At 37.6% G+C, this 17,354-nt stretch overlaps 2 protein-coding genes across 2 annotated transcripts; both read left to right on the forward strand.

Annotated features, from left to right (window-relative positions):
* The first annotated feature begins 1,357 nt into the window (after positions 1-1,357).
* LOC113148577 (bile salt-activated lipase-like) lies at positions 1,358-4,840 on the forward strand. Its single transcript, XM_026340316.1, has 11 exons — positions 1,358-1,434; positions 1,667-1,814; positions 2,057-2,176; positions 2,263-2,460; positions 2,673-2,803; positions 2,946-3,053; positions 3,151-3,265; positions 3,400-3,586; positions 3,755-3,958; positions 4,235-4,444; positions 4,564-4,840. Exons 1-11 carry the CDS (start codon positions 1,369-1,371, stop codon positions 4,742-4,744), a joined length of 1,668 nt encoding a protein of 555 aa, XP_026196101.1. The 5' UTR covers positions 1,358-1,368; the 3' UTR covers positions 4,745-4,840.
* A 4,443-nt stretch (positions 4,841-9,283) lies between these two features.
* On the forward strand, positions 9,284-16,053 carry zgc:92275 (Rieske (2Fe-2S) protein). Its single transcript, XM_026340179.1, has 7 exons — positions 9,284-9,768; positions 12,528-12,716; positions 13,203-13,381; positions 13,577-13,702; positions 13,823-13,942; positions 14,469-14,645; positions 15,669-16,053. The coding sequence occupies exons 1-7, from the start codon at positions 9,351-9,353 to the stop codon at positions 15,828-15,830; spliced, it is 1,371 nt and encodes a 456-aa protein (XP_026195964.1). The 5' UTR covers positions 9,284-9,350; the 3' UTR covers positions 15,831-16,053.
* The last annotated feature ends 1,301 nt before the right edge of the window (positions 16,054-17,354 follow it).

Consider the following 17,354-nt stretch of genomic DNA (forward strand, 5'->3'; position numbering starts at 1 on the left):
AGTGGCAGGGATGAAAGTCAGAGAAGAATAAGAGGGAGGGATCTAAAAGTTGTATTTTGTCCCACTTCTTAAAGTAACCTATAGCCTATTTGAGGGGCTTATTTTTTTATTTGGGATATAATTAAATTTAATTGCAGGCTCTATTTAAAGAATCATATTGAAGGTAGTTTTTCTTATTGTTATTTTTTTCAGTAGCTAAATGTGCAGGTTACTAGAAAGATTTATGCAAAATTAGTGGTTAAATTAAATTATATAAGTAACATTGTGGAGAGATAATTTAAGAGATTTTAATTAAACCAAAGTTCTTCTGCTGATAATACCATCAAAGTATTTTGAACTATATTTGCAGTGTAAAGAAAAAGGTTGCACGTAAAACAAGAATTGTGCTTTAAATTGGCTAATGCAGTGTGACTTTGAGTCCAGTTGGACAGCTGTGTCAACTTGGCATTGAAGTTGGAAAATTACTTTGCACAGGGAAGTCAAATAAACATTCTTCACGTTAACATGTCTGTCTGACCTATATAGCTGTCCAAATGTCTCAACATTTAAGTAAAGACAAATGAAAATCCAAATAAAGACTCTGGCTTTTAATCAATCAAGATCTCTACCATCAGTTTAGTGATTCACAGAAAATATAAAATAATCATTAAATACACGTGGTGGGTTTTTCCTCATCTCTTTCTAAGTTCTTACTCAGTCAATCTGTTTGCTTGATGCCAACAAATAATCCAACAAATCAAGTTTCAGATTGCACACTTATGCTCTGATGTTAGGGGTTAATGGATTGACAGCTAAACTATATCTTGAATGTCTTTTATTACTAAAATTTCAAATTAAATTATTTTCACCATTTCTCATATTGGAGACTATGAGCAGGAAAGTTAAAGGTGTGATGAGTGATGAATAAATGATTTTTATAAACCTGTTTTGGTGAACGTCCAAGAACAGCCAGAGCTGTTGAGGTTGTTATCAAGTGGACGTTTCACTTCTCATGACACTTCTTTGGCAGAGAATTGCTCAGTACTGATAAGACCTACCTCCCTCACTGCACATAGCACTACAGTCAGCATTTTAACTTTGTCACTGATGACTTCTTGTTTAGTTAAACTACCAATGTCCACAGAAAAAATACCCAATTTCCTGTTAAAATTGCTCCCATTCATTATTTTGTTTAAGCCAAAGAGCATTGCATGCATTTCTGGATAATCCACAGTAAGTGTTGAAGAAGAAAGCGCTGCAGACTCGTAGTACTATACGTGTTATGTAACAGTGAGAAAAGCCAATGCAGCACCTGGACACTGATCAGATGTTGTTTTGGGGAGGGGTTTCCTTTATAAAAGTTAAGCTCACAGTGAACATGATTGGGTCATGATGGCGAAACTGTGGATTCTGGTTGCTGTTGCTGTGTTTCTGGAGACGGTCTCTGGGGCCTCTGTAAGTGTCACACACAAAAAAACTTATTAAAGCAACTACATGTAATCACTACAAATCTTCTAATATTTTTTAAGCAATAAATTGCTTTTATAGATGCATTTATATAGAAAAAATACTGTGCAATCTGTTGTGAATATATGTCACATGTTAGCATGTTTCAAAAGTGTATTAGTAGAGTCTTCTTTGAATTCTGTGTAAAATTATACCATGCCACGTTTGTTTTTTCCTATAGCTTGGGGTGGTCTATACAGAGGGAGGGATGGTGGAGGGAAAAAACGTTCGTCTTAGGATTGGCCGTTTCATGGACATCTTTAAAGGGGTTCCCTTTGCTGCTCCTCCTGGAACGTTTGAGAAACCAAAACCTCACCCTGGCTGGGACGGTGAGTAGATTGATTGACTCACTTAGTGGACATCTAGATGGTCCACTAAGTTTTAGAAAAAAAAAAACGTTTTCCTGATAGGAAGTTTTTTTTTCTTAATTTATTGGTTGTTTATTGCAACATTTTACCTCAGTGTTGTTTTAGGTGTAGAGCATCAACTCAGCATCTGGCTTAAATTGCATGTAAGGAGTAGTGTTTATTGTTGTCATTTTCAAGCCTTACTCTATTCTTTCTTTCATCAGGTGTTCTGAAGACCACTGAATATGCGAGGAGATGTCTTCAGGTGAATCTTATCATGACTGAGACCAGAGGGAGTGAGGACTGTCTGTACCTTAACATCTGGGTTCCTCAAGGACGCTCACGTAAACAATGAGAAACGTCCACAAAGTGTGATCCACATGAGATCAGATCTACAGTATAACTGGCTTCAGTTCTCTTTTTTTTCTAGTGTCCTCTGGTCTGCCTGTCATGGTCTGGATCTTTGGAGGGGGTTTACTAGTTGGAGGCTCAATGGGTGCTAACTTCCTGGACAACTATCTGTATGATGGCCAGGAGATTGCAGACAAAGGAGACGTTATTGTGGTGACTCTGGGATACCGTGTGGGAACTTTAGGCTTCCTGAGTACTGGAGAGCCTGATTTGCCAGGTAGGTGCCATTTTCTTTTTCTTTTTTTGTTTCTAGATTTGCTTTTGGGCCCTTTTGCCTATATTATGTACTTAGGCAATGGCATGAACCAAAGGTTCCCACTTGGACTCTAACCCGTTGGTACAATTTGACCACGAGGGCACTAACTTTGATAAAAGTGACAAAAGAGATGTTGGCCTGGGAGGTTAATATGACTCTCTTCTCCTTATCAGGAAACTATGGTTTGTGGGACCAGCAGGCCGCTATTGCCTGGGTACACAGGAACATCCGTGCCTTTGGAGGAGACCCTAACAACATCACCATCTTTGGAGAGTCTGCAGGAGGAGCTAGTGTCAGCTTCCAGGTGAGATCATTATTCTGGATGTCGTGCTCATTGAGTTCTTTGCTGTACTAAGCCTGAAACAGCTGAAACAGCCTAATCAATACCATTCACTAACTCCAAATGAACTAGAAAAAGGTACTAAAACTTTTCTATGTGCTCACAGACACTTACTCCTCACAACAAAGGACTGATCAAAAGAGCCATCTCTCAGAGCGGGGTCGCCATCTGCCCATGGGCAGTCAACAGGAATCCACGCAAGTTTGCTGAAGAGGTACACAGCTGCTTCACTTATATCTGTTGTGTCCTCTAATCACATGAAGTCATTCATATTTAGTTAGGAACTAATGATGATCTGACCCCTTCCCCAGGTTGCTATAAAGGTCAAATGCCCCACTGATGACAGTATGGCTGCCTGTTTGAAGATGACTGATCCTGTGGACCTAACAATGGCCGGCACTCTGAGTCTGTCCAGCTCAGCCGATCGTAAGGACTGAACCCCTCACAGTTTGCATTTGTATAACACTGTTAAAGTGTTATTGCACTAAAAGTCATCTAAAGTCTGCTTTAACCCCAAATAATTACTACTGGGGTTCTTATGCATTTGACTTCTTCATTAGACCCACTTGTGTTCAACCTGCTGCTGTCTGCTGTGCTGGATGGTGACTTCCTGCCAGATGAGCCTCATAACTTGTTCCACAATGCTGCTGACATCGACTACATTGCTGGAATCAACGACATGGACGGACACATCTTCACTGCTTTAGATGTACCTTCAATCAACTCCCCACTGGTGAACACACCAGTGTGAGTTCAAAACCCTTTGACTAGTGTGACAACCAGATGTGCAGTTCTGTAGCAAAGCAACACATCACACTTTTATATCAGCTGTGGCACTATTAGCATTCTCAGTGGCAGAAAGGTATTTTATCAGACCTAGTGTAACTTCCTTTAACCTTCTCTTTCTGAATGTAGTGAAGACGTGAAGAGGCTCCTGGGTTCTTACACTAAGGAAAAGGGCAAAGCTGGACTTGACAATGCCTACTCTACATATACATCAACCTGGGGATCAAATCCCAGTCAGGAGACCATCAAGAAAACCATTGTTGAGATTGGAACAGACTACATCTTTCTGATTCCTACACAGACTGCTCTCTACCTTCATGCTTCTCATGCAATGTGAGCAAAACATTACAATTTAGATGTTAATGTCAATTTATTTCTAAGTCATTTTGCTTCTTACATTGCTTTTAAAGATAGGGTATAAAAGCAAGGAGTAATATTCAATCTACAACGGTAGTCTCCTTGAAAGAAGGTCATGTTGGACTTCATCAGACAGGAGCAGAGTCTGATAAAAACTTAAACTCTGCATGGAGAATATTGTTTTCAGGGTGCTTTGTTTTCTCCCACTTTTTGGTGTAGTCACATGGTTGTATTTTCTTTGTCTCTTCAAAGAACTGGCCGTACCTACTCATACGTCTTCTCTCAGCCCAACCGTATGGCTGGCATTGGCAGACCCTACCCCAGTTGGGTGGGAGCTGACCACGCCGATGACCTACAGTATGTGTTTGGAAAACCTTTCGCCACACCACTGGGTTACTGGCCTCGCCACCGTAACGTCTCCCGATACATGATCTCCTACTGGACCAACTTTGCCAGAACTGGGTATAACTCTGCAGACACATGACATAAGGACATCACAGAAATCAAAATGGCCTAAATGAAAAACTGAACCAGAAAACTGCCTGAATTTCATCCTTCTGTTTTCTGTTTCATGTCCACAGAGATCCCAACGTTGGAGAGAACAGCGTGCCTGTCAACTGGCCCGAATTTACCGATGGTGAAAAGTTCCTGGAGATCAATTCTAAGATGAATAAGAACTATGTGGGAGAGAAGATGAGGCTGCGTTATGTGAATTTCTGGGCCAGTGTTTTTCCCAGTCTTCCCACAGTCGTCTCAGAATAAGGAGCACATAAAATCAGCTGTAAATCTGCACTGCAGATTTAAAGTCTTCTATTAGTATTAGTTCATGAAAAATAAACTGATGAAAAATACAAATGGTATTTATATAATTGTGTTTTGCCTCTTTCATTTATCATATTATCTTATGTTATCTTCTGATATATTATGTATAGTGGTAAACAAATACAATTTGCATATACAGTTGTTGCTACTGCCAACATTGTAATAATATTATTATAAGCATTGTTATTAACATGGCGTGGGAATTAGTAGTGCAGCATTATTTTCATTATATTTTAATAGATAGACGGACAAACAGATAGATTGATAGATTAAAAAGGGTATAGTAATACATCATCATCAAGTTGATGTGGTCACATCATCAAATCTTTAAGCCCCCCACCCCCCCACCCCCCATGACAAAGCATTTTGTGTATTGTCCTTCAAAAATATCTTGTGATAAGATTTGGAAACCATTTGGACCATGTTAAACTCTAGCATTAAATATATAATACAGTTCAAACACATTCTTCAACCAACAGCAGCACTATACAAGCAGTGACTTGGAGGTTTAATCTTATCTCAAACCACATGTTCTTAGCTAATCTGACAATCAGTCCACTTTTTCTGAGACTTTGACTTCATAACGAACTCAACTGCTGGGCTTTTTCTTTTCCTGTGTATAAATGTGCCTTAGATGTATATATCTACCATGTAAAATCTGTGTTTGCCATGTATTTTAGCACTGTATTAGTATCTCTAGAAATAGTATGAAATGAGAATTCAGAAAGCATTTGTAATATTTGTATAATCAAAATAGAAATACATATAAATGTATGTGTGTCTACTTCATCAGTACATCGGTCCTTAGATGCATTCTCACAATTGTTTATTTATTAATAAATGTTGATGCTGATTTAAAAAAAACTATTGCAAGTTTCTGAAGACATCAGAGAAATGAACAGGAATTGGTTTATTTTGTACGATGCATGCACAACAGGTAAGATTGGTCTGTTTCAGTTTGGGTCCAGAATTGGTCTGGTCATGGTCTGGATCTATGGATGATGCTTCCTAGCTGAAAACTCAATGATTGAACATCCTGGACAACTATTATTACACTTTCATTCAGCATGTTTGACATTTGCAAATCACCATCATGCCACCACAAGTATGTACTGAACATATTGCTGGTTAGTGACATCTTGTTTGGGTTTCATTTTCATAACAATAAAAAATCAGACAGACATCACACACTTCCCAGTCTCAAAGACAAAAATAAAAGAAATGAACCGTTAGGTTTTACTGATTCCTGAAGCTTTGAAACAGATAGTGAATGTTATGTTTACATCCTTACATGCACACAAAGTTGTGACTGATTAGGTCTTTGTTCAGGATGAAGTTGGACATTGTGCTGATTATTATCTGAAGTCATAAAACTGACCTTAGAACTGTAACATTCATAAAATGTGAAAATTAGCAAAGTACACTCTTAAACCTTTTCCTGTTAGAAACAGTAAAGAAGTGGCAGCACAGTCGGCATCATTTTACTGTAAAATGAACAGTGCTTTAGCTAAAATGTACAGTTTGCTACAGTTTTTGTTATTGTGTACTGTAACAGTAAAATTCTAGCCAAAGATTTAGCTATGAATTACTTTTTATGTGCATTTATTACTTTTATTTGAGGTATATTTACAGATTTTTATTGTTAAATGAAGTACAGTATACAGTATATACACTACATAGTTTTGCATGAGCAAATTAAGTAGTAAGATTATTAATTGAGTAATTTTATTTCATAACTTTTACTCCTTACTATTAAACTACAATACACTCAGTAAAAATCAGCAAGAGTACACTTGGACTGGAGCAAGGAAGTAGTGATGGAGTGCTGGTTGCTGGGGTGAGGGAAGGCAACACTTGCAGGTCCAATGTGACCACTTCTGTCTCTAAAGACAGAAGAGAAAACAAAACATGGCACTGGCATTACAACATCTCTCACTCATGTCGTAATTTCTCACTTTAAGTTTAAGTTTAAGTTTCACTTTAACTAGCACTTATTCAAAATTGGTCATATATAAAGGCTTAGAAATACCATGCTTATGGTTTAGATATACAGGATACCCTGTAAATTGCAGGATGACAATCACAAGTCCAGTGCTAGTCTGCAATGTCACAACTGCCACTAAAGAGAGGGAAAAGTTATTACCATTCCTCCCTTGAAAAAGAATGAAATGAATGAAAGTGTTTTTGTCTCTAAGAAATTTAGACAACCCTGCATAAGACTTAAATCATTTAGCAATTGTAAAGATCTGTACTTCTCATGGCACAATATGATTTGCTTGGAAATGTTACGCACTTTGCTAATGCTAAGAGGCAAAAAAAGCCACTTACCTATTAATTTATAGGATGAAGATGGGTGAAAATTCAAACTGGATTGTTGACTTAAGCATGTGGGCTCACTACAGTTGCTTATGCTCCCAAGATGCATTGTAATAAATATTGTAGAGTACTGTTTTTTCTCCTCAAAGTATTAAAACTTTAGAATACTGTTATCAGGCATTTCACACAAAACAATAAACACAATGTACTGCATTTGAGGCTTACAGAAATATACTGTTGAAGTTTTTAAGTAAATTAAAAGCAAAGTCTAAGAGTATATTTTGTGTATGTTTTTCCAAGAAAAACCCTCACCGGCCAAAACAAAGGACTATTGAAAAGATCCATGCCCTACAGTGGGGTTGCTCATCGTTTCTAATACTACACCAAACCTTTATGTGTGGTCACATTATATTTAATACAATTTGACCTGGAATTCAAAGCTATGTGTGCTGGGAACTTAGAAAGGATAGTTTCTACCCTTTCAGATTACTTTGAAGGTCACTGCACAACCTGTCACACAATGGTTGTCTGTTTGGGGAGGACTGATCCTATTGCCATAGCAATGGCTGGCAAACGTAGGCTGTCCTAAGGTAATAAGTGCTGCTCCACTATTAATTTATTTTAAAATATAGAAAAAATGGAAAAAGAAATATTAGAATTAAGGCTGGATTTTTTTATTTAGCAATTTAAACTGCAAAATTGTAATAAATTCAGCTTAATATTAATACACAGATCAGTCTGATTCAGTTTTTGTCTCTGTCAGACCTCATTTATAATTTAAATAACATACTGATTTAGCAGCTGTACTGGAACTGTTTGATCAAATGATCCACAGCAATACATGACGTTTGCCCAGGTTTGATGAAAATGTAGATTTTCAAACTTTAAGCTCACGTTGGCTTAAACATTAATTTATCTGTTGATGTACACATAATGTGTCACAGACACAAAATGTTGGTATATGTGTTTTTTTTCTAGAATATTTTCAGATTCTTGATTTCTTCATTACTTTCTGTTTTTTTGGTGTAATCACAATCACATCCCTGTTCTGTCTTCGACCTATCAAATAATAGAGAACTGTTCATATCTTCTGCCAATTCTCCTACCGTTTGTCGGGCACTAGCAGACTCTACCCTACTTGTCAGGGAGTAGATAGCGTTTGGATAGTTGAAATAAACAATTAGTGAACAAAAAGACAACTTGCTTAAAGAGACCCTACGAAAGGAGAACTAAGCATGTCTGCAACACCGGACATCAGTTCCTGAAGATCAACTATGGAACAGATGAAGCTGCATTATGTGGATTTCTGTCCAAACGCCTCACAAACATCTTAGAATAATGTGTCAATTAATTCATTAAAAATACATTAATAATTACTGCATCTTACTAAATGGAACTTTTAAAAACTAAACTGTAATATTGCTCCAATGACATGTCAACACTTTAGTTTCTTAAATTTACCAGAGCATTACTAATAAAAGACCACAAGAGGGTGCATACAGCCTCTGATTCAAGTCTAGTCAGGTTACAGATTCATAGGCTTGCCAATAAGGGTTGAATCTTCTCATTTAGACCAAATGAAGAATGCATCTGAAATAATAATAATAATATATATAAAACATGTTATGTATGAAATTTTTAAATAAAATGAATGAAAATGAAATGAAATTGAATTGATATTAAGAAGGTCAGGGGGAGGTGTTTTTTAAACATGAACTAACAGTTCAAGATAAGTAGAGTTAAGTAATAAGTTAGTAAAACTAACATGTATGTGTACTGTAAGAAGCACCAACTGGATAGTGCCTTGTAAGATGAGGCAGCACTGATTTACCCTACTCTCAGAGGCATCAACTGCACAATTAATGGTCTACGTGACTTATTCTGCGCAGACTAAAGTAAAATAAAAATTAAAGTAAAAGTGAAACTGAGTATAAAAAGTGCAGGCTGCTTTTCTCTACACTGCGCCTTCTTATTATACTTCACTTGCTCTTTCAGTCTGATAGCACTGATGTTTGCTGGACACCCTTGAAATCCGAACCCGAGGAATGCCTCAGGACTAGAAAGCCTAATATGAGTGCTTTATTTTGAAAACATCACGATGATCGAAGATCAATTGATCTAATCTAGTAACCTCGTCTCCATGGCGCCCGCGTCAAGCGTGCCACTCCTGGCGCATAAAGACGAACCCGTCCGATGCTCAGTGCACACACAGACAGACACATCAGACAGGATGGACAATCACATCATGTCCTCTAACAAGTTCGCTGCCGTGGTTGGGTTGGGAGTATCCGCGATGCTGCTCGTTAAAGGCGGAGAGCTCCTGGATTCAGCAGACATCGGGTCCCGGACGTGGATTAAAACGGGGTTCGGGGCTCCAGCGCGGGCTGCGGTGTGCGTCTTCGCCGGAGCGTCCCTCCTCGCCATTGGCTGGATGTACAGGCTGCTCTTCTGTCCCCTGGAGTTGCTCAGGACGCCCGACGACGTGGGCTACATCGCCGAGAAGGGTCGCTCCAGAGCTCAGGCAGCAAACGAGGTCCGTCGCAGAAGGAAGACCGGAGAGCTGCCTCCAGTCTATCCGAACGGCTGGTACCGAGTGCTGGACTCACACATGCTGGACAGGGGCGAGGTCAAAAATGTCTCTGCTCTAGGTATGATCAGTTGGCACCTTCAGTACTTCAACAAGGGAATCACTTGAATTAGCACACGATAATGCAACGTGGTTAGTAATAAAGTAAAATCTGGAAAAACAAACATCCCCAATACCAAAGTATGTTTTATTTTGAAAAACAGCCAATCCGTGAAACATAATGTGGTATAACCACTCAAATGTGTCCCTCCCACAAAGGGCAATCCCTAAACAGCAAACTGTGTAAAGAAGATTAGTTCACATCAGAAGGTATTGAGGAGAAGGTATGTGAATATAATGTCATATTTAAAGCTAAACTACACCAGTAGGTGTGTCTTTACTTCAAGTTTGTTCTAGTTTGCCTTGAATATTTAGCAGACTGACACCAGATGACCTCTGGACAGTGATAAAGGACAAAGGACACTGTTGTCCTGCATAAACAAGTCCTGCACATGAACCCATGATACTTCCTGGTTCAAAGCAGCAGACTTTGATGGCAGCCTTTGTTACGGATTTTAATTTGCTGTTAAAATTTAACTTGATTACATCATGATTTATAGCCATCAGTGCTCCTGAAAAGGATGATGGACCTCTTCAGAGTCACTCAGTGTGAACCTCTCTGTTCAATAAAGAGTGTGAGCTGAGAGATTGGATGATTCTATTTTAAGGTTAATCTCGTTTTAAGTAAAAAAAGAGCACATTCACATTTGTTTATGTTTTAGAGATCACTGCTGGCCTCTCAATAATCCCGATAGTTGTCTGTTAGTCTGGTGTCTGTTGTTTTAAGCAGAAGTGTGGTGAAGATAAGTTGCCAGGATATGAGAGACAAGCTGAAAGTTTTTGGTATCAGAATTCACAATGGCATACTGCATTTTGTGCATTGCAGTGCTTAGTAACACTATATAACTGATCATAGTTTTGAACAAAGCCTCATTGTTTTAAGTCAGACAAGCGTTAAACTGCTTCACGTTATAGGTGTCAGGATACCGATGTTGTGGTTACTAATATTTACTGAATTGTCACATAACGGCAATAAAGCTGCAACTGAAGATTATTTTCATTGTGAATTAAATCTGCTGATTCCTGATTAATCTTTTACCTGATTTAAGGTTTGTCTAGAGAAATTGACTGACGAGCTGATATGGGAGCTCTCAGTTGACCTCTTTGATTTAATGTTTATTGGGATCTGACAGCCAGCCCTGCATCAGGTTTCGCTCTGATCAAGGGTATGGCAATCTCATCATTCATTCTTTCCAGGTTTTAAGATGCCACACACTATTTATGCCTCTGTTACAAAGTTTACATTTATTTCATGCTGATTTGTGACTTACTTTGAAATATTTACATTGATATAATAGAGTAACGTGTTTCACATATTAGATTCATCATACCCGTGTTGGTATGTGGTGAAACTGTTTGAAATGTTCGGGGTTCCTTTGAGTCGGTGTTCAAAAGAATTTCAGAGCATGTGTGGCTCTTTCATGTGTCTGTCGCCTCGCCTGCCATAAATAAGCAAACAAACAGTATATGAAAGGTTTCATACTTGAAAAAGATATCCATCGATACAAAGAGACACCTGCTTTTGCAAAGTGGTTCAGCATATGGTTGAACTCAGTGATAAACTGTTTCTGATCATTTGATCTATAAAATATATTAAACACAATTAAAAGTGTCCAATTTCCACACGTTCTCAAGTTTTCCTTCTGGTCTTCTTTCTGTACAGCTAGTCCCCTTCAGCACAAGGCCTCCCTCCAGCCCTCCGTATTAGTGTCCCAAATTCTGTTGACCCATTTCAAAACTTGGATTCCAGGTCTGCATCCCGCTGTGAATGACTGCAGTGTCTCGCTCCTAACTTTTCTCTGCAGTCATCCTCTTACATCATATATTAAATTCTGCCTAGTGAGTCTTTTCCCATGTGCTGTCTTTACACATTGCACTGTGCTTTCGTTATGCTCCGCAGCAGTATGGGGACAGCCGTGCAGTGCTGTGTCACCCCTCATTTGGATGAGCCTTATTTTGGATTTCTGAGAACTTTACTGGGACGTAACTTGACTAGGCACCGCAAGAGCTGTCACAGTGGCTACTCTTCACTGCGGAGACCCAGGCTGCATTAATCTGGGTGCAATCTAAGAACTGTAGGTCTGCTAAAAGTCAAAGCCAAATACAGTAGATTTTGTAGGTAGAGGTCTCCAGATAAGGTGCCTGACCAGAGAGGCTCAGTATGCAATGCCTAACACTTACCATAGCTAGGTTACCTACCCTAATTGTAATCAAATTATGCCAAACGTGACCTATCCACAAAAACAATCAGTGGCCATCTAAAGCCGATGTGTAGGATTTGCCAATTTTAGATTTTGGCACCCTCTAGTGGTCATACAAAAAAGACAATATCATGCACTGATGATGGGTTTTTCTCTAGTGCTTACATTATAATTTGTGGTCTCAAGGTTTTAGTGATCAGATCACAACCTTTATCTTCCTAACTGAGTACTATTTTATTTAGTGCTCAGTCAACTAGTCAACTTTAGATCCATTTGCCCAAGATGCAGTTTAAGACCAAGTGTAAATAGGGTCACAGAGAACCCCTAGTACACATAGACTGACCAGTTTCCAGTGTAATAGACATATTCTATATTAACACTAATCTATAGTATGGAAATATTTTGAATCAAGCTTTTAGTTGTTCATATTTCTTTAATTACATTCATGTTATTAATTGTATTTATTACAGTTCGATGAATGTTTTAAAAGCCATGTCTTTACTGTAATTGATCATTGTAGGTGAGCAGGTGGCAGTCTTTCGAGACCAGGATGGGAAGTCCTACGTGGTGGATAGTTACTGCCCTCACCTGGGTGCTAACCTGGCTGTGGGCGGACGGGTGGTGGGAAACTGCATAGAGTGCCCATTTCATGGATGGCAGTTTCAGGGAAGTGATGGCAAGTGTGTGAAGATACCATATGCAGAAAAAGGTATGAACTGAAGGCAATGGTATTCCAACACTAGCATGTGGCATGTACAATTTAAAAAATTACACTATTACTATGTGACAGTATTAGTACCTCGACTGAGTGGTGACTAAGCATAAAATAATTTTACAATAATCATTATTTAGACATTAATTTTAACATATTTAATCTAAAATAATTAGATATTTTACAAATCATGCAGATGCAGGTCATTCACGTCTTTCATTTGTTATGCTTATGTTTGCTTTTTTATGTTTTTTTCTTTTAATCATATTTACATCCTATCATTCGTGTAATTTCACCAGTAAAATTTGATGGTTGTCCTGAAGGTGGTGCTACAGGATATTTTGTTATTTCAGCTTGAACTTGCTAATGTTGCTAATATTAAAAAAACAACACTGGTTTTCTTAAAGGTTATACATGTACAGTATACTGTACATGTTTACTATAGAGACTATGACTCAAATTCAGGTTTCAATTGTCCTTAAGTGCCAGAGTTTGCCAAGGTGCGCCGCTGGCCCAGCTGTGAGGTCAATGGCCAGATCCTGATTTGGTTTCACTGTGATGGCAAAGATCCTGAGTGGATGGTCCCAGAGCAGCAGGAGATTACAAAGGGCGAGTGGGTCTATCGAGGGAGAACCGAGCATTTTATTAATGCTCACATAGAGGTAAGTGCATATATGTGTGGATGTGTTCTGTTTGGAGCTGAAAACTATTGTATGTACTATTGATACTTACGATATCCACCTTCTTTAATTTGACAAGAAATCAGTATCAAACTCCCCTAAACTGAAAAGATATATTTGTTACCACATTTTACACAATGGATTGAATAAGTCTTTGTGTCCTTTTCTTCCCCAAAGGAAATACCTGAAAATGCAGCAGACATTGCTCATCTCGCTCACCTGCACACCCCAGGCTTTCTCAGTGGAGTCGATCTGCGCTACACCAACAACAAAACCTGGACATTTTTGCAACATGACTGGAAGGTCAGGGGGAGATCAATGTTCTTAACATACTGTACTTTCTTAACTGATATAAAAGCTAATATGTACTAAAACGAGTAATTTCTATGTCTGTACTCTACCGTGTGTGTTTGTTTGTTGTAGGTTCAATGGCAACCAGAGTCAGAGCCCAACAAGCACTGTTCTCAGATGTTGGTGAAACATGCTCTTACAGTGTTTGGGTGGCACGTGCCTCTACTGGATGTTCATGTTGTGGCCAGACAGGTACGGTTAAGTTCAAAGTAGGAATATAGTTAGCACATAATTTACTCAACAGTTTGATGGCAAAATCTAAAATCTAATCAACAATTCAACTTATATAAGAAAGGATTTTATTCACATCCATGATGATGATGATGATAATGATGAAGAATCTTTGCTTCAATGACTGCTTAAACTGTACAGTGCAGAAACTTATTTCTTTAAAAGTTTTGATAAAGAATTAATATGTCATGGTTCCTAGCTGTATTGTAGTACAGTTACTATAGCTGTGCAGATCTACATGATCTAGACTGTGTGAATATAAATCAATTGTTCTACAATAAACCACTGACCTGCAGGTGTGATCTACACACTCTGATTTAATAAGCATTACATTTTCTATATGAGTCTTGATGTTAAATAATGCAAACTTATTTTTGTGAATTACAAAGAATTGATCAGTCATATAAATTTTACCACACCAATTAACAACTTTACATTATGAATATTACTCCACGATTATCTATAATACATAAACTATATGTTTCAGGTGGGTCCAGGAGTTGTGTTTCTGCTTTTCAACCACAATTTTTTGGGCCGCGGTGTGATCATGCACTGTGTGACTCCAGTTGAGCCTCTGCTGCAGTGTGTCTCTCACACAATTTTCTATCAGTCTAATATCCCAGCCCTGGTGCCTAAATTCATCCTCAGAGTAGAGTGCATTCAGGTGAGTTACACACCACCTTCTAGTGTCACTGTGACAATATCACAGTGACACAATACAATACAATTATGATCAAGACTGTTGGCAGTATGTCAGGTGCTGCATCTGAGGAGCAGTCTGGATCCACTGTCATTCTGTGTCATTCTATCTGGAAAACAAATCGTTGTATGAACTTACCAATGACTTTATAAAAAAATATGTGTCGCATGACTTTTTACGTTTACTATTTATATTTTTGAATGCGCAGTTCAGTGTCAGCAATCTCATCGCCCTGGTTTCTAACAACATATATATATTATAATGAATATTGTGACTGTACATCAAAAATAATGAATAATCCTACATGCTAAATATAAACTATTTATTTATTAGAACATAACTGCTTTAGTGTGAATAGATCATTGTGCATATTTGCCTCCCACTCTTCCTTTAGTTTAATTCTGCTTCTTTGTTACCACCAGAAGCAACACCACACAGTCACACAAAAGGTGTAAATCGTCCTCATTAAACTCGATAATTAGCTTTACGGTGACGTGGAAAAAACAGTTACTGAAGTAACAGAAATTAGGATTTTTTTTTTTTTTTGAATGTCAAAGTTAAATTATTGGCATTTTGTTTCCCCATGTGGCAAAAACACCAAGAGCCACCAGGGGAAACTCACTTTAAAGAGATGGAATTTGTGTGTGGTGTAAAATGTCAATTCTCAGCAGCTGATAGAGTAACTGTGGAGTGGCATTTAATCAACAACACTCCATAGAAATCCCTGCTGATAAATTCTAATAATTTAATGCAACAAGACAGTATAAAGTAGAGTGTGTTCTTAATCTTTCGAATATACAACCACATGCTTGACTATCAAGTGCTCAGGGGAAGTAATAGTGGAAAAAGTACTGAATTTAAAGCCAAACATGTTTATTAAAACTAACCTATAATTAAATCTAACATTGAACTTTAACTCAGTTTGTCTCTGTAGATTTTTGTAATGTTAAGTGGCCTTGTCTTGTTTTTCGTTTTTTTTGCCTCCAGTTTGAGCGAGATGTGATGATCTGGAACAATAAGAAATACATCTCCCAACCTCTTCTTGTGAAGGAAGATTCGGCCATCCTGAAGCACAGGCGTTGGTTCAGTCAGTTCTACAGTGAGAACAGCCCACGACTGCAATACCAGCGTGACACTTTAGACTTTTGACTACTACAGGAGGAGATATGTGGAATAGGGCTTGGCTTTTAATTAAAAGCCCAACCTTTGCCTTACATGTTAAAACCTAACTTTCTTGCTCTTATTTAAGTGGATAATATGACTCTAGATATATATTGAAACTTGCATGAAGATGACCAAGTTCAGCCCATGAATGTGAAATTGTGATAAACCAGAACTAGTGAATAAAATAAGCAATACTAGGATTACCAGAATCGCCTTATTGTCCTGCTGACAAGAAGACTGTGACAACAGAATGTAAAAAACATTTTACTTTGTTAAATGTTGATATTGACATATACTGTGAATAAATATACATACATTTCAAGTTACAGTATCGTACTTGGGTGACTGTGTCATCGTTTTAATATAAGTCTGACGTCTCACAGAACTATGATTTATTAACACTTTCTTTCTCATTTAGGCTTTATGAACATTAGAAAACCTTAACCTGGCCTTCTAAACTTTGAGATTAAATCGTTAATGTCAAATAAATTTGGGTTCTGCCACAGCCACCTGTATATAAATACATCTCCAAACCTACAGTAATTGTCTGGCTTGATGGCTCAGGTTAGGTTCTATTTAATCTTGTGGCTAGTTTATCTCTCTGAGCCTTAAACAAAAACTAAAATCTCAGTTTTGTCATTGTAGCAGTGTACAATGTTTTGTGACACCCAAACATTGACCTTTATAATACACTTTTAAAATGCATCCAATAGTACAGTATCATTGGGAGACATAGCCATATAAAGCTGTCAACGTAACTATGGAAGGGGATGCCATGTTATATAATCACATCACCCAGTGGAGATACTATATTAAAAAATAATGGACCTAAAATTGATCCTTGGGGTACTCCACAAGTTATTTTAGATGTAAGTTTAGTACAGTACCGAACTTCTGTTGCAAGATAAAAATCATTATTACAAGGATATGTATCAAACCAGGTAAAACCAAAGATATGTCTCAAACCTCTTCAAAACACTTTTAGCAGACAGTCACATGTGATCTTGTAGTCCATTTAGTATTCAGTGATCAACTGTATCAAAAACAGCACTCACGTCAAATAGTACGGAAACTGACAGTTTATGAATTATTATCTACATTTGTCTAAATATTATCAACAACAAATAGTGGCCTAGCAGCATTCATTTTGCACAATGAAAGTCCAATTTTGTCTGTTTTTCTAACTAACTTCTTAGAAAAATGTCTGCCTCATTAGATATATATATACTGTATATATATATATATATATATATATATCTATATATATATATATATATATATATATATATATATATATATATATATATATATATACTCTATATATATATATACAGTATATATACTGTATATATATATATATATAGAGAGAGAGAGAGAGAGAGAGAGAGAGAGAGAGAGGGCTAAATTTGTGTGTCACTGTTCATGTTTTGCTCTTACAACACTGCCATAAATTTGTGTTATCATCCCTTTCCAGCATGTGAGGCACCAATATGCAGTTGTAAACTTGTA

Source organism: Anabas testudineus, chromosome 22, assembly GCF_900324465.2.
Source record: "Anabas testudineus chromosome 22, fAnaTes1.2, whole genome shotgun sequence".
NCBI lineage: Eukaryota > Metazoa > Chordata > Actinopteri > Anabantiformes > Anabantidae > Anabas > Anabas testudineus.